General features: G+C 36.3%; 1 protein-coding gene and 1 non-coding gene across 2 annotated transcripts; one reads left to right on the top strand and one right to left on the bottom strand.

Annotated features, from left to right (window-relative positions):
* Positions 1-305: 305 nt before the first annotated feature.
* On the top strand, positions 306-413 carry LOC112798984 (small nucleolar RNA R71). The gene has a single exon (XR_003200576.1). It is a non-coding gene; the product is annotated as a small nucleolar RNA R71 (small nucleolar RNA).
* A 10041-nt stretch (positions 414-10454) lies between these two features.
* Positions 10455-14334, bottom strand: LOC112796944 (probable WRKY transcription factor 49). Its single transcript, XM_025839635.3, has 3 exons — positions 13855-14334; positions 13622-13765; positions 10455-11218 (listed from the first exon to the last, which is right to left on the bottom strand). Exons 1-3 carry the CDS (start codon positions 14226-14228, stop codon positions 10726-10728), a joined length of 1011 nt encoding a protein of 336 aa, XP_025695420.1. The 5' UTR covers positions 14229-14334; the 3' UTR covers positions 10455-10725.
* Between the last annotated feature and the right edge of the window lie 458 nt (positions 14335-14792).

The following is a 14792-nucleotide window of genomic DNA, read 5'->3' as shown; positions in this document are numbered from 1 at the left end:
GCATTTTGCATCCCAGACAGACTTTGAGAAATCATATTGACTTGTTGAGTCAATATTTTATTCTGAGCCAATATGGCATTCAGAGTGTCAATCTCAAGAACTCCTTTCATCTGACTAGTCCCATTGTTCACAGGATTTCTTTCAGAAGTGTACATGAATTGGTTATTTGCAACCATTTCAATCAGTTCTTGAGCTTCAGTAGGCGTCTTCTTCAGATGAAGAGATCCTCCAGAAGAGCTATCCAAGGACATCTTGGACAGTTCAGAGAGACCATCATAGAAAATACCTATGATGCTCCATTCAGAAAGCATATCAGTGGGACACTTTCTGATCAATTGTTTGTATCTTTCCCAAGCTTCATAGAGGGATTCTCCTTCCTTCTGTCTGAAGGTTTGGACTTCCACTCTAAGCTTACTCAATTTTTGAGGTGGAAAGAACTTTGCCAAGAAGGCATTGACTAGCTTTTCCCAAGAGTCCAGGCTTTCTTTAGGTTGAGAGTCCAACCATGTCCTAGCTCTGTCTCTTACAGCAAAAGGGAATAGCATAAGTCTGTAGACCTCAGGGTCAACCCCATTAGTCTTGACTGTGTCATAGATTTGCAAGAACTCAGCTAAAAACTGATGAGGATCTTCCAGTGGAAGTCCATGGAACTTGCAATTCTGTTGCATTAGAGAAACTAATTGAGGCTTAAGCTCAAAGTTGTTTGCTCCAATGGCAGGGATAGAGATGCTTCTCCCATAGAAGTCGGGAGTAGGTGCAGTAAAGTCACCCAGCACCTTCCTTGCATTGTTGGCATTGTTGTTGTTTTCGGCTGCCATGAGTTCTTCTTCCTTGAAGAGTTCGTTCAAGTGCTCTAAAGAGAGTTGTGCTTTGGCTTCTCTTAGCTTTCTCTTCAAGGTCCTTTCAGGTTCAGGATCAGCCTCAACAAGAATGCCTTTGTCTTTGCTCCTGCTCATAAGAAAGAGAAGGAAACAAGAAAATGTGGAATCCTCTATGTCACAGTATAGAGATTCCTTGAAGTGTCAGAGGAAAAGAAGAGTAGAAGACAGAAGTGGAAAATTCGAACTTATCAAAGAAGATGGAGTTCGACTTTTGCATTAAGGGATAGTGTTAGTCCATAAATAGAAGGATGTGAGAAGGAGGGAAGTAATTTTCGAAAATTAAGTGGAAAATTTAAAAAAATATTTTTGAAAAACATTACTTAATTTTCGAAAATGAAAAGGGAAAAGAAATCAAATGATTTTTGAAAAAGATTTTGAAATTAGAAATCAGAAACATTTGATTGAAAACTATTTTGAAAAAGATGTGGTTAAGAAGATATGATTGGTTTTAAAAAGATGTGATTGAGAAGATATGATTTGAAAACAATTTTAAAAGATATGATTTGAAAACAATTTAAAAGGATATGATTTTAAAAATTAATGACTTGCCTAACAAGAAAAGATATGAATCAAACATAAAACCTTCCTCAACAGAAAAGGCAAAAAATGTTCAATCAAATCATTAATTGTTAATAAGTATTTTTGAAAAAGGAAAGAAATTGATTTTGAAAAAGATTTGATTGAAAAGATTTGATTTGAAAAAGATTTGATTTTGAAAAACTTTGAAAACTTAAAAAAAATTGATTTTGAAAACAAAATCTTCCCCCTTGTGCCATCCTGGCGTTAAACGCCCAGAATGGTATCCATTCTGGCGTTTAACGCCCAAAATGCTACCCTTTTGGGCGTTAAACGCCCAACCAGGTACCCTGGCTGGCGTTTAAACGCCAGTCTGTCCTTCTTCACTGGGCGTTTTGAACGCCCAGCTTTTTCTGTGCAATTCCTCTGCTGTATGTTCTGAATCTTCAATTCTCTGTATTATTGACTTGAAAAGACACAAATTAAAAATATTTTTGGATTTTTAATAATAAGGACAAACCAAAATGCAACAAGAATCAAATGACAATGCATGCAAGACACCAAACTTAGCAGTTTGTATACTACTGACACTAACAAAACGAAAATGCATATGAGACACACAAAACACTCAAGTCAATAGAATTCAAAGATCAGAACAAGGAAATCATCAAGAACAACTTGAAGATCAATGAGGACACATGCATGAATGCAATAAGAACAGAAACATGCAATTGACACTAAACTTAAGATGAGACTCTAGACTCAAAAAAGAAATATTTTTGGATTTTATGATTTTATAAATTTTTTTTGGATTTTTCGAAAATTATGTAGAAAAAGAAAATAAAGGTATCAAAATTCTTAATGAGAATTCCAGGAATCATGCAATGTTAGTCTAAAGCTTTAGTCTAAAGAAATTAGACATGGCCGGCTAAGCTTCAGCAGGACATTGCATTCAAGAACTAAATTGATGAAGATCAATCAGCTTTGGTGATGATAAGAACATCACATTGAAACACTAGAATTCATTCTTAAGAACTCTGAAGAAAAAAAATACCTAATCTAAGCAACAAGATGAACCGTCAGTTGTCCAGCCTAAACAATCCCGGGCAATAACACCAAAAACTTGATGTTGTTGCCGGATCTTGGCACTGATGTTACCAAAAGCTTGCTCAAAACTTGAACAATCCCCGGCAACGGCGCCAAAAACTTGGTGGGCGAAATTGTGAACAATACTTTTTCACAACTCTCATAATCCCCGGTCATGAACCCCAAAAACTTGGTAGCTCAATACCATGGCATTACACAACTTCGCACAACTAACCAGCAAGTGCACTGGGTCGTCCAAGTAATAAACCTTACGTGAGTAAGGGTCGATCCCACGGAGATTGTTAGTATTGAAGCAAGCTATGGTCATCTTGTAAATCTTAGTCAGGCAAACTCAAATGTATATGGTGATGAACGAAAATAACATAAAAGATAAAGATAGTGATACTTATGTAATTCATTGGTAGGAACTTCAGATAAGCGTATGAAGATGCCTTCCCTTCCGTCTCTCTGCTTTCCTACAGTCTTCATCCAATTCTTCTTACTCCTTTCCATGGCAAACTCGTGTAGGGTCTCACTGTTGTCAGCAGCTACCTCCCATCCTCGCAGTGAAAGCTAATGCACACACTCTGTCACAGTGCTGCCAATCACCGGTGTGGTTCCCTCCCCTACTGGAATAGAATCCAGTGATTCTTTTGCGTCTGTCACTAACGCCCAGTAAGTTACAGGTTTGAAGCACGTCACAGTCATTCAATCATTGAATCCTACTCAGAATACCACAGACAAGGTTAGACCTTCCGGTTTCTCTTGAATGCTGCCATCAGTTCTTGCCTATACCACGAAGACTCTGACCTCACGGAATGGCTGGCTCGTTTGTCAGGCGAGCACTCGGTTGTCAGGCGATCAACCATGCATCGTGCAATCAGGAATCCAAGAGATATTCACTAAGCCTCAAATGCTTGTAGAACAAGAGTGGTTGTCAGTCACTTTGTTCATGGGTGAGAATAGTGATGGGCGTCAATCATCACCTTCATCAAGTTGAAGAACAAGTGATATCTTGGAACAAGAACAAGGGGAATTGAATGGAAGAACAATAGTAATTGCATTAATACTCGAGGTACAGCAGAGCTCCACACCTTAATCTATGGTGTGTAGAAGCTCCACCGTTGAAAATACATAAGCATAAGGTCTAGGCATGGCCGAATGGCCAGCCTCCCAATGATCTAAGAACTAAAATGTCCAAAGATGATCTAGAGATCTAAAGTGATCAAAAGATATAAAGATCCAAAGACCCTAATACAATAGTCAAAGGTCCTACTTATAGAAAACTAGTAACCTAAGGTGTACAGAAATGAGTAAATGACATAAAAATCCACTTCCGGGCCCACTTGGTGTGTGCTTGGGCTGAGCAATGAAGCAAATTTCGTGCAGAGACTCCTCTTGGAGTTAAACGCCAGCTTTAGTGCCAGTTTGGGCGTTTAACTCCCATTTGGGTGCCAGTTCCAGCGTTTAACGCTGGGATTTCCTGAGGTGACTTTGAACGCCGGTTTGGGCCATCAAATCTTGGGCAAAGTATGGACTATCATATATTGCTGGAAAGCCCAGGATGTCTACTTTCCAAAGCCGTTGAGAGCGCGCCAATTGGGCTTCTGTAGCTCCAGAAAATCCACTTCGAGTGCAGGGAGGTCAGAATCCAACAGCATCTGCAGTCCTTTTTGGTCTCAGAATCAGATTTTTGCTCAGGTCCCTCAATTTCAGCCAGAAAATACCTGAAATCACAGAAAAACACACAAACTCATAGTAAAGTCCAGAAAAGTGAATTTTAACTAAAAACTAATAAAAATATACCAAAAACTAACTATATCATATCAAAAACATACTAAAAACAATGCCAAAAAGTATACAAATTATCCGCTCATCAATGAACATCAAGAACATAATTTTTGAAAAATTTTTGATGCAAAGAAAACATGCAAGACACCAAACTTAGAAATCTTTAATGCATGAAAAATATGAATGCAAAGATGCACATGAAAAACAAGAAAAGACACAAAACAAGAAATCATCAAGTTGTGATCACTGTTCTTTAAGTTGTATGAAATTATTATTGTGGCATCAGTTGAATTCACAACTCCGTTCAACTAACCAGCAAGTGTACTGGGTCGTCCAAGTAATAAACCTTACGCGAGTAAGGGTCGATCCCACAGAGATTGTTGGTATGAAGCAAGCTATGGTCATCTTGTAGATCTCAGTTAGTGAGTGGAATCATAGAGTCAAATGGAATTAAATTGGATAAATAAAATAAATAAAAGGGATAGAATACTTATGTAGATTCATTGGTGGGAATTTCAGATAAGCATATGGAGATACTGTATGGCTCAAGGACGCCTACTTTCCTACTGCTTCAACTCAATCCTTCTTACTCCTTTCCATGGCAAGCTGTGTATAGGGGTTCACCATCAGCGGTGGCTACTTTCAATCCTCTCGGGAAAATGATCCTATGCGGCTGTCACTCGCATGGCTAATCGTCTGGAGGCATCACCGATGGTTGATGGCTACATCCCATCCTTGCAGTGAAAACTACGCTCACGCGCTCTGTCACAGCACGGCTAATCACTGGTTGGTTCCTGTGCCTACTGGAATAGAATCCCTTGATTCTTTTGCGTCTGTCACTAACGCCCAGCACTTGCAAGTTTGAAGCACGTCACAGTCATTCATTACCGGAATCCTACTCGGAATACCACAGACAAGGTGAGACTTTCCGGATTCTCAGGATCCTACTCGGAATACCACAGACAAGGTGAGACTTTCTGGATCCTCATAAATGCCGCCATCTATCTAGCTTATACCACGAAGATTCTGTTGGGGAATCTAAGAGATACACATTCAAGCTCTGTTGCATGTAGAACGGAAGTGGTTGTCAATCACGTGCGTTCATAAGTGAGAATGATAATGATCGTCACTTTCATCATTACACTCATCATGTTCTTGGGTACGAATGAATATCTTGGAATAAGAATAAGAGAGATTTGAATAAAAGAAAATAGAATTGCATTAATACTTGAGGTACATCAGAGCTCCACACCCTTAATCTATAGTGTGCAGAAACTCCACCGTTGAAGATACATAAGTGAAAGAGGTTCAGGCATGGCCAAATGACCAGCCCTCTCCATGATCAAGTGACCGAATATTCAAGAGATTAAACTGTCAAAAGATGTCTAATACAATAGATAAATGTTCTATTTATAATAAACTAGCTCCTAGGGTTTACATGAGTAAGTAATTGATGCATAAATTCACTTCCGGGGCCCACTTGGTGTATGTTTGGGCTGAGCTTGATCAATCCACGAGCTAAGGCTTCTCTTGGAGTTGAACTTCGAGTTATGACGTGTTTTGGGCGTTCAACTCCGGATCATGACGTTTTTCTGGCGTTTAACTCCAGACAGCAGCATGAACTTGGCGTTCAACGCCAAGTTACGTCGTCATTCTTCGAATAAAGTATAGACTATTATATATTGTTGGAAAGCTCTGGATGTCTACTTTCCAACGCCGTTGAGAGCGCCCCAATCGGAGTTCTGTAGCTCCAGAAAATCCATTTCGAGTGCAGGGAGGTCAGATTCCAACAACATCAGCAGTCCTTTTGTCAGCCTTCTTCAGAGTTTTGCTCAAGTCCCTCAATTTCAGCCAGAATTTACCTGAAATCACAGAAAAACACACAAACTCATAGTAAAGTCCAGAAATGTGAATTTAACATAAAAACTAATGAAAACATCCCTAAAAGTAGCTCAAACTTACTAAAAACTATATAAAAACAATGCCAAAAAGCGTATAAATTATCCGCTCATCACCCCTCCAACATTGTGGATTTGGTGGAGTCCCGCATTGACAAAAGAAATTGGGGATTCTTACAGAGGCAGCCGAGGCAGGTCAACCTTTCATGGGTAGTTGAATTCTACTCCAATTTTCACATGCCAAACCTGCAGTCTGTCTATGTCCGTCAGAAGCAAGTCCCCACTCCGAAAGGGCCATTCCAAGTTTTAGATCTCCCCCTGCTCTAGAAGGATTGGACGCATTTCAAGAAGCCTCTCTCAAGCGCCAGCAATACCAAATTGACTGGAACGACGTTCTCAGAATTATAGCACTACCTGGCAGCAAGTGGATCTACAGTTATCATCGATCCAGGCCTAAAGGCATATTGGCTTCCGCACTTACCTTTGAGGCTCACGTGTGGGCACAGATTATGTCTCACTACGTCTTTCCAAGCACTCACGAGTCCTCCTTCACTGCAGACATGGCTATTCTCATCTGGTGTATACTTACAGACCAGCCTCTCAACTTACCAAGACACATCCGGCAAGCCATAGGACACGTACAGATTACGGGCAACTTACCTTTTCCCGCCTTGGTTTCAGATTTGGTCTCGGCAGCCAAAATCTCCTATAGAGCTGTAGACACTAAAGCCATGCTTCCTTGGGATGATCAATATGTTCCAAGTGGGAAATACATCAGACCCCCCAGCAATCGCCGCCAGCCAGACTGAAGACCCGACCAGAGATATCCCTTCTCCTTCCACATCACAAGCACCTTCAACAAATCAGCTGCTCCTTCAGATACTTCAAAGGTTGGACCGACAAGACCGACAGATGGAATGCATGGAGCGCCATAACAAGCACCGATTCACATACCTCAAAAGGCTGATTGTTGGCAACCACCCACCTGAAAAAGATCCAGACACTCCAGACTCCACTTCAACTACCAGCACGGGGAGTCATGAGGACCCCGCATGTGGAGATGCTGTTACCAGCCCCCCTTTGTTCCTGACTGATGGCACCGAGAATGGTGCCAGGCTTTAAGTGTGGGAGGTTGGTCAGTACCTGACTTTCGGAGATAACTTTTCTTTCTCTTAGCACTAGTAGATAAATTTTCTTTTTTTTAGATAGAATAGATTGCATAGTAATAATTAGTTGCATGTGTACTATGCTTGATTGAAAAATAATAAATCCTTTTCAAAGATCCTATTTTTGAAAATTTCACTAATTCAAACCAAAATCCTATGTTAAACTTGTTTAAAGACTGTAAATTGGAACATGGTTTAGAGCTGAAACACACAAACCAGTGAGATTTTGAGCCTAATGGTATGGTTACAGCATTTAACCATTATTTTATTCTTGTGTGTTTTCTCTCCTCCATGATTGCAATCTATGGTTTGTTCCGTTCTATATGTCCATTATTTAATGTATTCATGCATATGTATGATTGAGGCCATCATTTGTTATCAACTCACTATCCTAAATGGCCTACCATTCTAATTATCCCTTGTTTGCCACTTTGAACCTCTATATCCCCTATTATTCTCTATGTTACCACATCACTAGCCTTAAGAGGAAAAACAAGTACTTACGTTAATTGAATCTTTAGCTAGCTTAAGATAGAGATTATGTGCAAGCTAAGTGTGGGGAAACTATGGAAACTTGGGTTAATAAAAATGTATGTTAATTGATAAATATCTAAGGTCTGAATGCTACTCATGTGAAATTATGAAAACCAAATCCATTGGTGCTACAATGCTTTCAAAAAAAAAGAAAGATGATTGTTTTAGTTTAAGTCTAGGGGAATGAAAGCACCCCAAATGATAAGTTTAATAAAAAGAATCAATGCATATGAGGTGAAATAAAAAGAACAATTAAGTGCATGAGTAGATGCAACATACAAAGTGAGACTATGGGTAGTTAGGCATGATTTCAGAAGCATAAGGAATGTGTGTGTGTTAGGTGAGAACTTAGGATAATCAAAAATTCAATTTTCAGCTCACTTGGCCATACATGTACCCTCACCCTTACCTAAGCCCCATTACAACCTTAAGAAAGACTTCATGATGTTTGCATGTGTGCATTAGATATTTGTTGATTAGTTAGATGAAGAACAAGGTTTTAGAAGGCGTGAATGGAGGAGACTAGAGTGGATTACCCTATACACCTGAGAGACTAGAGTGCATATACGCTACTAGTGAGGGTTCAAGCTTAACTCTATGTTCCCAGCTTTCATGAGCTGTCTCCTTCCAAGTTTACTTGACTTTTATTGTGTAATTTGGATTAGTGGAATTTGATTTCTGTTTGTCTTGGAAGACTTGTTTATTTTCTTAACTAAGTAGGCATGGACATTTCATCATATAGTTGCATTCATGTACATAGGTTGCATTGCATGAAGTCTTACTTTCCCTATTCACTCTTTTTTGTCTCCTTGAGCTTAGCATGAGGACATGTTATTTTTTAAGTGTAGGGAGTTTGATAAACCACTATTTCATGTTTATCTTGTGCTAATTTGAGTGGTTTTTATCAACTCTTTACCCACTTATTCATATGATTTGTATGATTTTACAATTCGTTCCCAATTTTATTATATGGTTGAAAACTTGCTTTCTAGACATTTAAATTATATATTTTTAATTCTCCTTAATACCATTCGATGTTGTGATTTGTGCGTTAAGTATTTTCAGGCTTTATAGGGCAAGAATGGCTTAGAGGATGGAAAGAAAACTTGCAAAAATGGAAGGAACGCAAGAAAACAAAGAAGCTGACCAGCGAAGAGCGACGCGCGCGCGCACGCGCACATTAGCGCATTCACATATTGACGCGCACGCGCACTTGGCGCAGACGCGCAACAAGCAAAAAGCACAATCGATGCACACGCGCACCTGGCGCGCACGCGTGACATGCGCGACCTGCAAAAATCGCTGGGGGAAATTTCGGGCCAGTCTTAGACCCAGTTTTTTGCCCAGAAACACAGACTAGAGCCAGAAAACAGCAGAGACTCAAGACACATTCATATTCTGCATAGTTTTAGTTTAATTTTGGGGAATCTAGAGAGAATTCTACTTCTTCCTCTAGGTTTTCTTCACATTTATAGTTTTAGAGTTTTAGTGCTTTGCTTTTGATATTGAGAAGATTTATTACCTCCGTTGGAGCTTTCTCATTCTAGTTTGTCTCTCTATTCTTGACTCTTTTATTGCTCATTGACTCTGTTTAGATAAATATGTTCATGATTTTGGAATTTATTAATGCAAAGAACCAATTTTACTTTTAATTGAATTTTAGTTATTGGTTATCATGTCTTTCTTTTATTCCTCTCTTAATTCTGTGAAAGTTATATTCATGATAATAGAGTAGTTCCCTAACTTGATTGGGAGTTGATTAAAAGGAAAACCTTGAGTTGAAAATACTCAAGTGTTAATATTAATTGGAAGTTGTTGGCTAATTCTCCTGTCTTCGACTATAATCCTTTCTTAGGAAAGGATTAGGACGCAAGCGATAGGATTAGTTTGAGAGTACTTGACTTTCCCTTATTATATAAGGGATAACTAAGTAGGATAACAACCCTTTTATTATTACACTTGAGAGAGTTCAACAGGGATAGAACTTCTATTTAATCCTCTCCCGGTCAAGGCTTTTATTTAAATTACATAAATTCTCAATCATTTATTTCTCTGTTTCTCAAACTCAAAAATCTCTTGGAAAATCTCTGATTAATGAAATAGCACTCTTTCTGCAACTCGTTGGGAGACGACCTGGGATTCATACTCCCAGTATTTTATTTCTAAATTTTGTGACAACCCCTTCTAAATTGATACGCGGAATCAACATTGGTTAAGAGCTATACTTGCAACGTTGTTTTCTCTATAAACTCTTGATCGGTAATTTTTCTGTACGTCAGCGACCTTTATTGATGGATCATCATTCCTTTTATCTTGAGAGTTTGTTAGAATCTATCTTTTAATAGAGATAAAGATAGTAGGAGAGATTTGGGGAGACAGTTATTTATTTAGATAAGTACAAGCCGGTCTCTTTCATTGTGTTCGACTTCTTTAAAGAAGTCGGGTCTTTAAAGAAGTCGGGTATGAGTAGAGAACACTCCTTTTGGGTGAATCTTTCATCCTTATTAGACTTGACTTTATGTTTTGGGTTAGAGTATGAATACTCCTCTAAGAAAATTTATATGGCGCAAAAAATGTTAAGATTAAATACATAATGAGGTATTGACGCTTAAGATTAAAATAATATATGTTGGACTAATGACCTTTTTCCTTATGATTTAAACCAAAAGAATAAACACCCCTCCCCCTATCCAAAGTAGAAATAAAAAACACTTTCTTTCCTTCTTTCACCATCATGACTCCAAATTGCCCTGTTACCTTACCTTATATATTATTAAATTCACATAAATAAAAAAAAATATAACCACCCCATATAATTTGCTTCAGTTTCTAAACCCTTTACATATTTATACACTAATTGCTAAAATTCAAGCCAACAGTATGACAGGACGTTGAATAATTTGGAAACCACAGCGAAGGAGGTGTAGTTGGTTGAGAAGAACAAGAAAAAAGTGAGTTAGTGCTATTGCCATTGTTATGGGGGTTCCTAACCATGAATGGCACCATATCTTCAAGCAGGCCTTGTGAGCCCAAATTAACATTGGCCATATCTTCTTGGGAGTCAGTTAAAGTTGTTTGAATTAAGCCCAAAGTAGGGTTGGCTTGGACATCCTTGGCTTCTAGAATTTCTTGGGCTTTGTTTTCTGGTGAAGCTGTAGGCATGGGCTTGGGCTTCTTGATTGGAGGATCTGATTGCGATTGGTGTGGTTGTCCTGTGAGAAAATGAGGGTAGGCAAAGTGCAAGTGAAGACCTTCGTAAGTGATGATAAGTGTGTCTGGGTCCTCATTGGATCTCTCAACTTGCTTCTTTGCACTGCACCTTGGATTCGTGCATCTATAGTAGCTCCTGATTATTCAATAACATACAAGTTAATCACAAATAATTTTTTTTTCTCTTCTATAATTAAATTAAGCAGGTTAATTAATATTGATACAAAATATATTTCTAGAGTGATTTATGCATTTAAGTCTGAATTTATTATATCCGTTAGTTATTTAAATTTGCTATATGTATATATATGTCTTTTCGTAACTTAGTAGCAAAGAAGAAAACTATTGTTACACGGATAGAATTATTAAAAGAATTCTGTTATTAACACACACACAGAGTGATAGGTCAAGCGCATAAGATGGCATACTCCTAATTTAGGAGAAGGAAAAGTCTCAAGGGCAGCAAATTTCAACAAATTCTAGCTAACATTTGGCTTTTAACACTGTTGCATTTGGGGCTTTGTTTATACTTACGTATAAAAAAAAATTAATGATGACTAGCTGATAGTCTAAAATGATAAAATCTACTGACCCTGTAACATTACTGTTTATCTGAATGTTTAAGTGTGCGAGGAATTTCAATAAGCTCACAACATAAAATTGTGTTGCCAAAAAGCTATACAGTGCTACTCACCCAAAAGGGCTAACTATATAAATTAGGGTCTTGTTAATTGTGTTTTTTGTTTATTTACCTAATTATTTCTTTCGATATAGGACATGAAAGCTATCATGGAATTAGGCTAATAGAATTATGTTTTTAACCACGTGACATATACATTAAAAATTAATTATTAAATTCGTCATTCATATAAAATATATATTAAAATATAAAATTATAAAACAATACATTAATATATGACAAATATACCGTAGTTGATCTTCAATGTGTAAATAATATTTTTATTTATTTTCTTAAGGTCTTATTAATAAATGTTTCAAAGATATTTGTTGTTGTTAAATATAAAATTTTAAAAATATTTTTATTAATAAAGACATTGCTAAGCTTAATTAAAGTTCTTAATTAATAATTTTTAAAAGAATTTGTTTTAGTGGTCATCTGAATAAAGAAAAACTGTTAGTCATTAAGGTAGCCTTAATAAGTTAATTTTGAGCTTGCATTTGGTGGACAACGTGAATATGAACAAGGATTAGGTATCTTGAAAATCTACAGTACTGAAGTTACTCAAGATAGACAAGTTTTAATGAGAAAGATGGATGATTTAGGGTGTCTAGTCCGAGGAAATTAATTTTGAGATGCAACTTTCAACCCAATTTGTCACATCAATTGCTATAACGTGAAATCGTGAATACCATAGCAATCTGATTGAAGTGTACAAATATTCTTCACCGTCTTACCCTTTTTAGTTTTTATACCATTTTCTATCCCCCATCATAAATCTATCAAAAATACCGTTCATTGAAAATCCCAATATTTGGTAATTAGTACTGCTGATTACCAAGGATATTTATCAGTGTTTTTAGTAAATCTATGTGACACAAAAATTAAATAAATAAATCATGTTTGTTTCACGTTTTGGATACATTTTTTTATGACGATATAAAAAATAAGAGGAAATTTTAGGAGTTAACCAATATTATACAACTAATATTACAATTAATATTTAATATAAAAAATATTTAAATTCTTAAAAACAATAATATCTAAAACTCAACTAAAAAAATATATCCAAATTTTAATTCAATAAAATTTCATATATAGTGGATTTGATATTAGACTTGTTTAATAATTTACTATAATATTAACTGAAATTAACTATTATAGTGTTAATTATTTCTCTAGTATTATTTAGAATATAAATCTTTATCTTTTTGAATAATACATATAGAAAAAAGATATATACAAAAATAATACATATAACATTCCTCCTCCATATCAAATAATATATCCATTCACTATTGATTTGAATGTTTAAGGTGTTGCTGCAAACAATTGTAATGGTTAATTGTGTAACAAAAATTACCAAATATATATATATATATATGAAAGTCAGAATTTTTAGTCCGAAAAGAATTTTATTACTGATGATGGTTTATGCATCCAATTAAATCGCACATTTACACTTATTACCATCAGAATTTATCGTAAAATCTAATAGTACATTTGACAATAACTAACATGTTTTCTGGCACTGGCAATGTATATCGAGTTCAAATTTTATTGGAGTAGCTTAGGGAATGAGCTTTGCAAGAGATGGAAATTGGAAAGGTGAAAAATCAGATATACTCGAATTTGCGTTAAGTTAATAATTAAGAGTTACTAAATAAAAATTTAATTAAATGAGTCAAATCATCTAACCACTCGGTGGAACTAATTTTGTTTCAACAAAGAATTTTAAGAATGCATAAATTGTGTGCAATGTGTTAAGTTAAACAGAGGAACCCAAATGTGAATAATGCTCATTTTTGGTGTATCACAAAAGAAATCAAATAAATACGTAGAAGAAAGAATCAGTATTACCTAGGATTTGGGCTATTCTTAATAGATTTTTGACCATACTTCCTCCACTTATATCCATCATCACCCATCCCATTGCCAAAGCACTTGAATTTGAGCGTATACTTGTTCTCAATTTTACTCAAACCCCTTTCCAATATGGAAACCCTGAAACAACATATTCATAAAAAAAATGGAGTCCAATTCACAAAGTTAACACTACATTAATTCTATTGATGAATACAAATTAAATATACCTTGCTGATGAGAGGTGTTCCAAATGCTGATCGCTTTGGTGGTTGTTACTATTATTGATCACTGACAAAGCATTTTCAAAGTCTGAGATTGTCGGACCTGAGTAAATGTTGGATATGAAGCTGTTAATGGCGTGGTCATAATCATCACCGTCACCGTCAGAAGGCGGCGGCCTTATTATTGTGTTGTAGTGGTCCGAAGGCGGAAGAAGAAGAGGAGTGGCATCATCTAAAAGCTCTTTAACAAGGTCATCATCCTCTGACCCTTCTGAACAAGAAGAATTGGAATTGGAATTAGAATTAGAATTAGAAGACATTAGTATGACTTCCTCCTCCATCATCATCGTCATCAATGCATTTGTTGTTGACTCAACCATTTATTATTTATTAGGAATTTGGACTTTGGAAACTAAGAGGAGGAGGGTATGAATAATGAAGAAAGAGAAAGAAGGATAGGAAATTTAAGAGTGGAGCAGATGAGGCAGGTTGTTGTGACGTATAATCCCCCTATTTGACTTTAAAGGAAGGGGAGGTGTTGTGGCTGTTTTTTGTATGTATTCTACTTTGACTTCCTTCGACAACATTTCTAATCAATTTCCAAATCGTGTCACCATCATTCACCACCTCATATTTTTCATCATGGGGCCATTTCTTTCTTTGCTTTTTTTTTGTTTTTTTTTTTTTAAAAAAAGTTACTAATACCTTTTTCATTGGAGCATTTTAAACTAGTGTTGAAGATTTTACTCACAAAGAATAAACACTTATCTTAAATATATTAGGTTTAACACTCAACAATTATATTTTGATTAAATTTCCTTTAACATAAAATATACATGATTCGATATGAATTACTCGAACCCTACAACATTAATTTTAATTAAACCTCGCCAAATTAATTTTAATAATACTAATTATGTCTTTGAGATTGATAAATTAGTTTC

Source organism: Arachis hypogaea, chromosome 4 (assembly GCF_003086295.3).
Source record: "Arachis hypogaea cultivar Tifrunner chromosome 4, arahy.Tifrunner.gnm2.J5K5, whole genome shotgun sequence".
NCBI lineage: Eukaryota > Viridiplantae > Streptophyta > Magnoliopsida > Fabales > Fabaceae > Arachis > Arachis hypogaea.
The sequence above is the reverse complement of the archived record's forward strand: the minus strand, read 5'-3'. Positions and strand labels throughout refer to the sequence as shown.